The sequence below is a fragment of the Microcaecilia unicolor genome, chromosome 8 (genome assembly GCF_901765095.1).
Source record: "Microcaecilia unicolor chromosome 8, aMicUni1.1, whole genome shotgun sequence".
Taxonomy (NCBI): Eukaryota; Metazoa; Chordata; class Amphibia; order Gymnophiona; family Siphonopidae; genus Microcaecilia; species Microcaecilia unicolor.
The window spans coordinates 54871432-54884957 of record NC_044038.1 but is presented as its reverse complement, the minus strand read 5'-3'; the positions used below and the strand labels follow the sequence as shown (position 1 = coordinate 54884957).

Genomic DNA, 13526 nt, shown 5'->3' with positions numbered 1-13526 from the left:
AACAATCAGCCTGCTGTCCTCGGAGAATACCTTCTACAGGTATGTAGCATTCGCTTTGTATGAACTTGGTGGCTAATAGTGTGCAGAACTGGACAATGTTGGCACATTTAGACTGACACAATAGAACTTCTGTATGAAGGAAGCCCTTCCCTCATCATTCAATACCTCTGAAATAGCAATAAAAAAAGGCTAGTGCATTTTTATAATATACCACTGCAATTCAAAAAAATAAAAGAAGCAAGTTTACTGCCATCTTTTTCTTTTGATATAGACACAGGAAAAAAAGATGTTAAATGCGCCCATGTTTCAACCGCATTAATGTTTGTTTTTTTACTGTACTTATAATGAGTCTGATTATTAAGCACTTGATTCTTATAACATAATGTCTGTTTTGGTGGCCCTTTACTAGGTGAAAACATCTGCACGAATACAGGGAGCCCCTAAAACTAGCCCCTCCATGGCACAATGATTTAGAATGAATTACTACTATAAACGATGAAACCAATAGTTCTCCGTGTATATCCGTATGCTGCAAAATGCTACCACCAACAGTAAAGAGCTGCTCATAGATTTGCTTGGTTTTGGATGAACGGGGATGACGGCTGCGCGGAGAGAGAAAGGGAAACTCACATAATGGCTTCAGATTTTTGACGTCATCCCGCCCCTGTTCTCGAACCTCCTTGGTGTTACTTGACGTCATAGGTTTTGTTTTCTTATCTCAGCATTGCTGAACAGTGTTGACATGCTTCTTATAGGCAGTCGGCACGGAAAGAATTAGGCTGCAGTGCTTACAGATAGCTGGTGTCATTTCATAACAAATCGCATGACAACCAGGAACAAGAAAGTTAGTTCCATGCTAAGGTGGTGATGGCAGGGGACACTTTTAAGAGGTGCACCAAGAGGAAGAAGTTAAAAAAAAAAAAGCCAGCGTGAACTCCGTGAAGGGAGACGAATCCTGTGAGATAGAGAAGGGGAGTTAAAACTCTAGAGAACAGAGGAATTGTGATCGCTGAGTGTGACAAGAAGATTGCTAGGGTAATGTAAGCCCGGAGGAGAGCTGAAAGAGGTAGTTGCAGGAGAAAAAAAGTCCTGCACCCATAGGAGCCAATTTTTCTAAATTATTGTAACAGTAGATGATGGCAGATAAAGATCTTTACGGTCCATCCAGTCTGCCCAACAAGATAAGGTCATAGCATAAAGTATGATGTGAACTACATATGTATAATTGATCATGATTTGTCCATGGAAGTATGCCCAGCACTGGCCTTGTTCTCCAGCCAAGATCAGGGCACAGACTGAAGAAATCTGTTTAGCACTGACGTTGCTTCCTAAAGCTTGTTTAGTTCCATGCCTTCCTTACAGGATTCCTTTGTTGTTTATGTTGCAGGAATTACCACTATTGTCAGCAGAATCTGTGGTACTTCAGAAGTCAAACAGCACACACCAGAATGAGGGAGAAATCTTCTTTATTTGCCAGCAAACAAAGTAGGACATCAGCACTAAGAGGCAGATGCAGCAACCAAACGTAAAAAAATCAAAATCGTTAAAGTCCCTAACGATTTTAAAATAACGAAAAATGCACCAAAAAAAAAAGTCACACATGCTGAGATCGGTAGTGAAACGTACAATGTATCAAAGAATCACAATACACATCGTTAATCGGCCCCCAAATCATGCGCAGAGCAGCCAAGCGTTATGTTAGCTGCTCTGCGCATGCCACAAACAGTCAAAACACAGTCAAATCGCAAGCACATGGCTCCCAAATAAAAACAAAAATAAAAAAAAAGGGTCGGGAGGGGGCAAGGGCGCTCATCAGGAGCGTCCTGTACAGACGGCCTTGCCCCCCACCCCCCCGCTGCTCCCCACTTTCCGCCGCTCCCCCCACCCCGAAAAAGCAAAATTCTAGCAGCCCCTGCCCCCTCCCCACTTTCCGCCGCTCCCCCCACCCCGAAAAAGCAAACTTCTAGAAGCCCCTGCCCCCCTCCCTTCCTCACTACTCTCTCACCTCAGCTCCGCCTCCCGACATCCTCCATCCGTGCCCCGCCCCCTTTTGGGGTCGTCGCCGCCATTCCCCTCCTCCATCGGGCCCCCCTTCCTCTTACCGGGCCCGTGCAGCGCCTCTCTCCTCTGTCCGAAGGCGCTGCACGGGCAAGAAGAAAGCTGAATCAGCTGATGCCTGCCTTCGCCTAGCTTGGATAGAGCGTCTTTCTCCTCCTGGGCCCGCCCCTGTCTGACGTCAGTAACCTACGTAGGTTACTGACGTCAGACAGGGGCGGGCCCAGGAGGAGAAAGACGCTCTATCCAAGCTAGGCGAAGGCAGGCATCAGCTGATTCAGCTTTCTTCTTGCCCGTGCAGCGCCTTCGGACAGAGGAGAGAGGCGCTGCACGGGCCCGGTAAGAGGAAGGGGGGCCCGATGGAGGAGGGGAATGGCGGCGACGACCCCAAAAGGGGGCGGGGCACGGATGGAGGATGTCGGGAGGCGGAGCTGAGGTGAGAGAGTAGTGAGGAAGGGAGGGGGGCAGGGGCTTCTAGAAGTTTGCTTTTTCGGGGTGGGGGGAGCGGCGGAAAGTGGGGAGCAGCGGGGGGGGGGCAAGGCCGTCCGTACAGGACGCTCCTGATGAGCGCCCTTGCCCCCTCCCGATCCTTTTTTTATTTTTATATGTGTTTTCTGAGGTCCTTTGGACCAATCACAGCGCTTTTAGCTCTGCTAATGCGCTGGGATTGGCTCAAAGTTTGTTTATTTTTTCACTTAACACTTTTTCCTGCCACGGAGCTGTCCTAACGAGAGGTCCAGACCTCTCGTTAGTTTTCCTGCCTTTTTCCTGCGTAAAGGCAATCGGAAAAGGTTAGTGCATGTCGTTTCAATGGGGTTTTCACACTAATTGCTCATCTCCATTCCGTTTTCGTTAGCTGCTACTGTCGTCGGAAAATAGGCTTAAGTGCATGGAAAGGATAGGAAATTCTTCCCTGAGGGCTCATTTAACGATGAAAAACGTTTAGTGCATCTACCTCTAAGTCTCTTCTTCTCTTTCTCAGCTCTCTGTGTCTTGTGGCTTCTGTCTGTCCTCTTCAGTTCTCTTCTCTCCTTCTTCTCTTTCTTCTGACGTAAGCTGCTTCTGCTCCCAGTTATATACAATTCTAACCCCCTCCTAGCCCCCCTGACTTTCCAGATGGTAAGGAATAGATTGATTACCCTGTCTGAACCAATCATCTGTATACATTTATTCCAAAATATCAGTTACATAGGTTTGATATTTCCTGAACTGACCTGGGGCCTCTCACGCTAGACAATGGGGCACCAGAACTCTTGCATTTTATTATGATTAAATTCTCAGCTAACTTCATAACTTAGGTTCATTGAGGGGCCAGTCTTGCTTAATGGCATACAGTCCTACATTTTGCTATAATCCATCAAGGAAGTAAATTGACTTTTTCTGACCTCTTTCACCTATTAGCTTCATACATTGAACTAGCTAGGACTGTGGATAATTCAAACCAGACGATGACCTTTTCAACTGCAGTCTTACTTGAAAAGTCAGGCAAAGATATAACACTGGATTAAAAAGATATTCTACATAGAATTATTAATTACACAGAATAAAACATATTCTAAAATAAGCAGAAATCAAAATTCCTTATAAGGCACAATCTAAATATCAAGAACTTCTAAAATCTAACTATTTTCTTCTAACTAGCATTTTAAACTAATCCTGTAAACTACAATATGCCTTGCTTTGCTGATCCCCTCAAGATTTAATGGCCTCCAGATGTGGTAAAATAATATCTATGAACTAGCCTTAACCATCCATCACTCACAAAGGGGTCAAAGAAAGTTTCTCTCTCTGACCTTTCTAACCTTTAGCCTAGCAAAAGTTAAACAATTAAAACCATATGACATTCCTCCATCACTTACAGGACTGAAGAGTTAAAATACCAAATTATTTCTGTGCCCATGGCTGCCTCAGTTTATCCCACGCATTTTTGAATTCTGTTACCATGTTCATCTCCACCGCCTCATGTGGGAAGGTATGCCAGGTGTCTACCACTCTCTCCGTGAAAAAGTACTTGCAGACATTCCTGAGTTGGCCCCCCCACTGCAACCTCAATTCATGTCCTCTAGTTCTCCCATCTTCCCGTCTCTGGAAAAGGTTTGTTTGTAGATTTATACATTTCAAGTATATGAATGTTTGTATCATATCACCCTGTCACTTCTTTTCTCCGGGCATACATTTTCAAGTCCTCAAGTCTCTTCTCATACAGCTTGTGACATGAACCCCATATCATTTTTGTCACTTTTTCCTGAACTGCTTCAAGTCTTTTTACATCCTTAGCAAGATACGGCCTTCAAAATTGAAGCCAATACTCCAGGTGGGGCCTCACCAATGTTGTACAGGGGCATCAACACCTGCTTTCTTCTGCTGTTTATACCCCTTTCTATGCAGCCTAGCATCCTTCTGGCCATGGCTACCGCATGTTGCATTGTTTCATCACCTTGAGATCCTCAGACACCATCACCCCAACGTCTCTCTCCTGAGCTGTGTTTATCAATTTCTCTCCTATCTAGTAATCTCCTTTTGATTTCTGCACCCCAAGTACATCATTCTGTACTTCTTGGCATTAAAGTTTAGCTTCCATACCTTTGACCATTCTTCTAATTTGTAGAGATCTCTTCTCATGGTTTCTACTCCCTCCGGGGTATCCACTCTATTGGCTATCTTTGTGTCATCTGCAAAATGGATGCGCTAAATCCAATGGAAATTACCCCTCTCTTGATGCAGACGAGGAGTTTGCTCAATATTGGGGGTGCTCAACCACAGAGCTGTCTCCTATGGCACCTGTGTTCCCAATGAAATTGGGGCTAGGAGGTGATTACAGTCAGTGGTGCTGGGCACACATGTTCAAAATCAAGGATGTCTGGTAACCTACAGTCATACATAAATCACTTCTTTCAATAAGCTCAGAATGGTGTAAAGGTAGAGTGAGGTTCCCCCATCCTTTGGTAGTCTTGGGGATATATCTTGCATGAGTACGAGCAAACCCTGTAACCACCCCTGCCAGGTTAACAGCAAAGTCTGCAGTAATGATTTCTTTTTAATTTATGATAATGTGTTATGTTATAAATCAACAGAGCATGCCTGAGAAGGATTTCTATTGCTTCTTTATTCTAATAGACTCTGAGCATGGTACCATATGAAAAACCCTAGGGTAATTTAAATTGCTTTACAGCTACAAAACAAAATATCAGAGACACATACACAAAGCACCAAATGTGTGAGCCAGCCAGAAATAGAACATCATAAAGACTGTACTGTACTCAGAGCATATCTTTGAGTGACTGATCTATACAGGAGGCACCCCTGGGCAATGAGAGATATCTGCCTGCAGTGGCCCACATAATTATCTATAGTCAATCCTGAGACTTAACTAAAATTCCTGTTTAAACAATCTTCATGGAAACAAATATGTAAAGATATAGATAAAGATATATATTTCTACAAAAGCTGCTGGGAAAGATGGTCTAAAGGGAATACTGAATATTTTCATCAGCAGAAATGTGATGACTTGGATTTAGTGGCCATCATGGAAACGTGGTCCTCAGAGAACCATGACTTGGATAGAATTATATTGAGCTATAATGTATTCAGGAAGGACAGGGTAGGGAGGAGGAGTGGTGTTCTTTGTTAAAGATAATATTAAAATGACAGAATTGCTGGACTTACAGGGTAAGAAAGAGTCACTCAGCATTAATCTGGAAAGAGGGAATGGAAAATCTGTATACATTGGTGTAATATACAGGCCTCCTTCACAGGCAGAAGTGGACAGATTTAATTGAAGACATTTTACAATGTCGCTATGAAAGGAGAAGTACTACTGATAGGTGATTTCAGTATGCTGGATGTTGATTAGGGCATCTCTGTTGTGGGGTCATCTAGAAGTAGGGAGATCCTAGATTGTCTACAGGGAGAACTGTTGCAGCTTTTGGTAATGGAACCCATATGGGATGGGGCCATACTGGACCTGATGATCAAAACTAATAGCGCACATAAATTTGCATGCTGTTAGTTATTTCCCCATACTGTTCTGGTGCTAATTTTAGAACGCTACAGGGAATTTGATTAAACTCTGGGCAAGTCACTTAACCCTCCATTGCCTGCCGCATTGAGCCTGCCATGAGTGGGAAAGTGTGGGGTACAAATGTAACAAAAAAAAAAAAAAATCTACCTGTGAGAGAATTGACCGTTTTACCCTACCTTCTGTTTTCTATCCATCAACCAATTCGTAATCCACAACAGAACATTGCCTTCTACCCCATGGGTTTTTAATTTTCTCAGGAGTCTCTTATGAGGGACTTTGTCAAACATTGACGGGGTAAGCTAAATATCTTTCCCCTAATCTGTTCTGCTCCTAAAGCCGTGAGTAAGTAACAACTCACTTTCTGATGAGAGAGAACAAACTGAGTTAAGAGATGCTGTGGTCCTTGGAAGTACAGTTACTTCTTTAACTAGAAAGGATCAAATTGGAAATAAAAAGGATTGGTGGCAAGTGCTGATCACATAACAATACAAAGAGGGTTCAAAGTACAGAACGAAGTCCAAAATGCAGCAAAAAGCACCAAGAGCCTTCAGAGATGGGACACAGTTCTTTATTGGTAAAAAGCAATTTTCCAATGTGGACCTGACACGGGCCGTGTTTCGGCACACAGCACCTGCGTTAGGTGTCAAATGTGTTGAAAGACCAAGCTTCTTCCCTACGTGATAGGGGTATAATCCATTAGGTTAGAAAGTAGTTATTCAATTCGTCAAAATCATGAGGTCCCTTTGTTCCTTGATGAAGGAGCAAACAGTGGGTTCCTAGTTTGATACCTGATTCAGGTCTCCTGCACTATGAATCAGCTGGGAATGCAGATGCTAAGGGACACAGTGTTCACAGCTCCTGGGGGAAGGAAGGAGAGAAAGAAATGGTCACTGCTTAAGGGGGACACTTGCCCCTGGATTCTATAAAGTTGGGTGTCCAACTTTCTAACTAGCACACACATTTAAATGCACAGTTTATAGAATACTGCCAGTGGTGTGCCTAACTTAATTGTTAGGCACTAATTGGCTTTAAGTACCAATAATAGCCCTTAAGTGTCGTTAATTTGTTGCTCATTGGCACTAATTTGCATTTACACATGGAACTGTACTTTGGTGGTATTGTATAAACTTAGGGTCTTTTTTACCAAACCACGCTGGCGATTCCTGTGCGGCAGTGCCGTCAAAGTCCATTGAAAGTGAATGAGCTTTGTCGGCATTGCCGCACTGGGAATTGCAAGTGCGGTTTAGTAAAAGAGGCCCTTAGAGTCTAAGTGCCAAAGCGGACAACTTGAAAGGGGGTGTGCCCACGGGCGGATCAGGGGTGTGTCTTGCAGTTCCGTGTGTAAGTTACAGAATGCTATCACGTGCACAACTGCCAACTTTACGGACTAGCATTTACACCAGCTTTTGACATGGCGTAAGTGCTCGCATCTCAAGTTAGGCATGTGCATGCCGACTTATACCCTATTCTATAATGGCAGTTTCGTGCACAGTTGCCGTTACAGAATTGCTGCTTAGTGCTTGTATTTTTGGCTCCTAATTTTTGCTGCCCTTTGTAGAATCTACCTCTTGGTGGTCAGAGTTAGGGTTCCAACAATAGCCTTGTGCTTGGCCTCCAGCCCAGGACCATCGCTGCAATGACCTGACTAGATATGTTGAGGGTAGGATCATTCTACAATTGGGGGGGGGGGGGGGGGAGGGCATTTGTGAATGTAAGCAAATGGTGCCAGATCTCAGAACTGGGTCTGACTGAGCTGGAAATATAAAGAAGCAGAAGAAAGTGACTGGGTCCAAAACAAAGAAAGAGAACTGGAGAAATATCTTCAATATTCCCACAGACTCCAACTTGACAGGGGCTGAAATGGAAAAAAGTGGAGGTAGTCTCTTCCCTCCTTTCCAAACAGGTCTTTCAGACACTCTCTCTCTCCCCTCCACCCCCCCCCCCCCCCAACTTTCCTTCCTAAACAAAATTCTGTCTTCCCCTTTCTAGATCTTGGATTGAATTCTGTAAATGGGGAGGGGGGGAGGGCACTGAAAAAATGAGTACTAAGTGCTATTCTATAAACGGGGCTCAAATTTGGGTGCCATTTATAGAATAGCGTTTAGCGCCAGGATCTGCACTGTTTTGGGTGTGAGGATTTACACCATCTGAAACCTGGTGTAAATCCTCTCACCTAAATTAGGTGCAGATCTGCCGTATTCTATAACACTGCGCATAGTTTCTAGGAACGCTTCAATCCGCCCATACCCCCCTATGGTCTTGCCCCCTTTCGGATCCGTGCAGAATATTTACACATCTTTATAGAATCCCAACTAAGAAGATGTGCACCTAAATTTTAATTGTTGCCAGTTAGCACCGATAATTGTTAATGCCCAGTCATTTCTCAAGTTGCATGCACAATTATGGCAATTTTGGGCGCCAAATATAGAATCCAGGGGCTTCTGTCTTTGTTTTTTTTTCCTTTTACTTTCCTAGTTCTCAGGTTCAGCATTTTCCACTTCTGTTCCCCCCACTTAGCCTGATAAAGAGCATTTTTTAAAACACGAATGCACCTGAGCCGTATGGTGCAATTTATTATATAGTATCACTGTGCAACATCCTGTGGCAAGTAGTAGAGCTGCCATTACAAAACATGAACTTGAGACAAAGGAAACTTGGCTTATCTCTATTACATGGAGGTACAATTAGGTGAGACATGGAGGATGGGTTCCAGCAAGGCTGTGGAGTCATCACACCAAAACATCGACTCAGACTCCATCTCCTACTATGTATAGTAAATCTGAGAGAAATTTGATTAATTACAGAAACAAAGGATATTTCTTTTTTTTACAAAATTATTTATTTATTTATTTTTTTAATATTTGTACCCCGCGCTTTCCCACTCGTGGCAGGCTCAATGCGGCTTACATGGGGCAATGGAGGGTTAAGTGACTTGCCCAGAGTCACAAGGAGCTGCCTGTGCCTGAAGTGGGAATTGAACTCAGTTCCCGAGTTCCCCAGGACCAAAGTCCACCACCCTAACCACTAGGCCACTCCTCCACTCTCCACTAATAGACCACAAAATATATTTATTTGAAGTTCGAATAAAGAACCTGATGAAAAGAAAATGTTGTCAAATGAAAATATGCAATACACTGATGTAAGTTTTTATTTTGAAGCTGGAGAAGGAGGTTGGTACATTTATACCGACTGCGATTCTGAATCCATCCAAAATTGCTTCTGACTCTAAATGAGTGCCAGTCTTCTTTTTTTTCCTCTTTTTTTTAACAGATTGGGATCCTGTGTGACTCTGGATACTGACATATTCCCCCTCACTGCCATCCTTTCTCTGCCCCTCTTCCTCCCTTCGGGAAAAAAAAAGGTGGTGACTTTTCATGTGAGAGGACTTCAATACTGTCTTCCAGAGGAAAAACTAGTCTTTCAATGGAAGAGGTAACAAACTTGTTTATTTTGCCTTCTTATATTAGGCTCATTCAACCTCTTCTAAGATTACAATTAAAGAAAAATGTGAAACAGACAAACAGGAAAACTGGCTTATCAAACGCAGAAGGAATATAAAACTTCTGAAATGTTTCAGGAAAGCTCACAGGGATTTGCTACTCTGTTTTATTTTTCCTTTCTTGCCAGAAATATTAGAGAAGGCTCTGGTAGGCACCTGAATACAGGCCTGGAAATCATACTAAAATGGGATGTAAGTTATTCCATGAGAACTAGAAATAAGTTGAAAAGTACATTCAGCATGTTCAGTTGGACTAGTACTGCATAATTTTAAACAGGATTTCTGATTTGGCTGTTAAGTCAGGCAGTTAAGGAGATCAGTAGTCTAGAGAGCTGCATGGGAATGGGGTTTGTGGGAATCCCATGAAGTCAGCGGGAATTCCTCCGTGGCTGCAGGACTACCACAGGGAGGGAAGCAGCTCTGTGGGGTTCCTGTGGGGACGGAAGCAGTTCCTGCGGGGTTCCTGTGGGGACAGTGGTGTATGCACCCTCTGTCAGGACGTCAGCACTCAGCAAAAACCACAGAACTGTGGTTTAAAACAGTTCTGTGGTTTTTGATGGTATTGTGTTTAAATCTGTTTCTAAACATACAAGGAATTATAAATCCAATTAAAGTTGAGGCTCCTGAGGTAGGTGCGCTGTGTGCCAAAACACAGGACTATGTCGAGTATTGATAGTACATTTTTTATGGATTTTATAGATCTCTATGGACTGTATGTTTTTTAATGTGATTTTTAATAAATATCCCTTAAAAGGTACTTCTCTAGTCGTTCCCCTTTTTGTACTTTATTTATTTATGGCATTTCTATCCCACATTAGCCCAAGTGGAACTCATGTGGCTTACAATATAAACATAAAAGAAAAGAAATAAATTAGAGTTACATGTAACGAATACATCATAAAAACATTATATAAGAAGTGATAGGGGCAAATTCAGTGGGACGACAGGAAGAAGTGAAATATAAGGAACTAAACATTCAGCACTGAGTTCTAACATTGTTGAAGATTGAGCTAAAAAGCAAGTAACCCATAATCACTAGTATATCTAATTTGTTTTGGAAGAGAATTCCAGATTTTGGTGCATTGATAAGAAAATTTAGCATTGTGGATTATTTTGTAAGATACATTTCTGCAACTGGGAAAACGTAAAATGAGATATTCTCTGGATGACACGGAAGCATTATGTGGAGGTAAATCAATGAGTTCATTCATATAGAACGGTGACATACCAAATAAAATTTGATTGACCAATGCATATAGCTTGAACAAAATTCTGCTCTTTATAGGTAGCCAGTGTAGATTATGAAGGAGTGGGGTAGCTTTATCAAAGTGCGGTGATTTACAAATTAGATGAGCAGCCATGTTTTGAACAGTTTGTAATTTTTTAAGAAGACCGCATTTAATTCCAACATAGATGGAATTACAGTAGTCGATTTTTGTTAGAGCAAGAGATTTGGTTAAGGTACGGAAGAGTGGTCTTGTGAAAAAATGATTGCAATCTCTTTAGTTTCCAATGCATATGGAAGGAACTAGAGACAACATTTGAGACTTGACTTTCTAAGGATAAAAACTGATCAATTGTAACCCCTAAAAATTTTCATTGATACAAGAGGATAGGTTATATTAGCAATTGTAAAATCTTTGAGTATAGTTGGATGATAAGGATTTGTTGTTAATAAAAATTTAGTCTTCTCAGTATTGCTTCAGTTTAAGATTAGAAGCCCAGGATTCAGTTAATGTGATACCTAATCTGATTTTGTTAATGATATCATAAAGAGTTTTGGATAATGGGATGTAAATAGTGATATCATCAGCATAAATAAAAGTGGAAAGACTATTGCTCTCAAGTAGATTACCAAGAGGAATCATCATGATGTTAAATAAAATGGGAGATGAGGGAGAACCCAGCGGTACTCCACAACTAGAAAGCCAGGATGAAAGTACCTAATTGTTTAACTTGGTATGATCTAGATTTTAAAAATCCTGAGAACCAGTCATGGACAGTACCACAAATACTTAATGGTCAAGAATATTTAAAAGAATGTTGTAATCAACAGTATCAAATGCACTGGACATATCGAATTGGAGTACTATAATTTTATTTCCATCTGAGCTCCGTCTGAAGCTGGCTAAGAGAGTGATAAGAACAGTTTCAGTGCTGTAGGAAGATCTAAATGTGATTTGTGCAGAATGGAGTTGGAGATATTCCATTAGTTGTTGCAAGACCAATCCTTCCATGACCTAGACAAATAAAGGGATTGAGATGACACAAAGTTATTCAAAGTCGATAAATCGCAGGAGGATTGTGAAAAATTACAAGAGGACCTTACGAGACTGGGAGACTGGGCGTCTAAATGGCTGATGACGTTTAATGTGAGCAAGTGCAACGTGATGCATGTGGGAAAGAGGAACCCGAATTATAGCTACATCATGCAAGGTTTCACGTTAGGAGTCACGGACCAAGAAAGGGATCTAGGTGTTGTCGTTGATGATACGTTGAAACCTTCTGCTCTGCGGCTAAGAAAGCAAATAGAATGTTAGGTATTATTAGGAAAAGAATGGAAAACAAAAATGAGGATGTTATAATGCCTTTGTATCGCTCCATGGTGCGACCGCACCTCGAATATTGTGTTCAATTCTGGTCGCTGTATCTCAAAAAAGATATAGTGGAATTAGAGAAGGTGCAGAGAAGGGCGCCGAAAATGATAAAGGGGATGGGACAACTTCCCTATGAGGACAAATTCCTCCTCTCAGTACCCTTCTCCACCACTGCCAACTCCAGGCTCCGCCCATTCTGCCTCGCCTCACCCTATGCATGGAATCAACTTCCTGAGCCCCTACGCCAAGCCCCCTCTCTACCCATCTTCAAATCCTTGCTCAAAGCCCACCTCTTCAATGTTGCCTTCGGCACCTAACCTTTATACCTCTCAAGAAATCTAGACTGCCCTAATTTGACTGCCCCTACTTGACTGACTGTACATTTGTCCATTAGATTGTAAGCTCTTTGAGCAAGGACTGTCCTTCTATGTTAAATTGTACAGCGCTGCATAACCCTAGTAGCGTTTTAGAAATGTTAAATAGTAGTAGTAGTAGTAGAAAGGCTAAAGCGGTTAGGGCTGTTCAGCTTAGAGAAAAGGTGGCTGAGGGGAGATATGATAGAGGTCTATAAAATAATGAGTGGAGTTGAACGGTAGATGTGAAGCGTCTGTTTACGCTTTCCAAAAATACTAGGTCTAGGGGGCATGCGATGAAGCTACAATGTAGTAAATTTAAAACGAATCGGAGAAAATATTTCTTCACTCAACGTGTAATTAAACTCTGGAATTCGTTGCCAGAGAATGTGGTAAAGGCGGTTAGCTTAGCGGAGTTTTAAAAAGGTTTGGCCGGCTTCCTAAAGGAAAAGTCCATAGACCGTTATTAAATGGATTTGGGGAAAATCCACTATTTCTGGGATAAGCAGTATAAAATGTTTTGTACTTTTTTGGGATTTGTGATCTGGATTGGCCACTGTTGGAAACAGGATGCTGGGCTTGATGGACATTTGGTCTTTCCCAGTATGGCAATACTTATGTACTTATGAGACTACAGGTCTGTAATTGGAAACAATGCTTTGGCTTGTTTGGGAATTTTTAGGGATAGGTCAGGGTAACATTGCCACTTCTTAGAGAAATAGACCCAGAGATAACATTAAAGTAATATAGGAGTGTAGATAATCAAAAAACAGTGTGGGGGCTGACCTAAGAAGATAGTTGGGACAAATGTCAGGCAGACATTGCTATTTGGCATATTTGCATAATAACTGTCTGACTTGATCCACTGAAAAAGAATGAAATGCAGACCAAATTCTGTGAGCTTGCAAGCAAGAGGATGACTGATCATGTTGATTCAGGAAATGCTCAATTGAAGAGGGGGAGCTATAAAGTTCCAGTCTGATTTTAATTATTTTCAGTTC

At 42.1% G+C, this 13526-nt stretch overlaps 1 protein-coding gene across 2 annotated transcripts in view; it reads left to right on the top strand.

The window, feature by feature from the left end:
- Positions 1-780: 780 nt before the first annotated feature.
- The window catches only part of LOC115476684, a 51362-nt gene continuing 38616 nt past the window's right edge, over positions 781-13526 (top strand). The window contains exons 1-2 of one of the 2 annotated variants that reach the window (XM_030213202.1): positions 781-1035; positions 9347-9508. In XM_030213202.1, coding sequence (XP_030069062.1) covers positions 9500-9508 — 9 coding nt within the window. In that variant the 5' untranslated portion in view covers positions 781-1035; positions 9347-9499. Of the gene's footprint in view, positions 1067-9346; positions 9509-13526 lie in introns of both variants that reach the window. The other variant, XM_030213201.1, reaches the window with a different exon arrangement.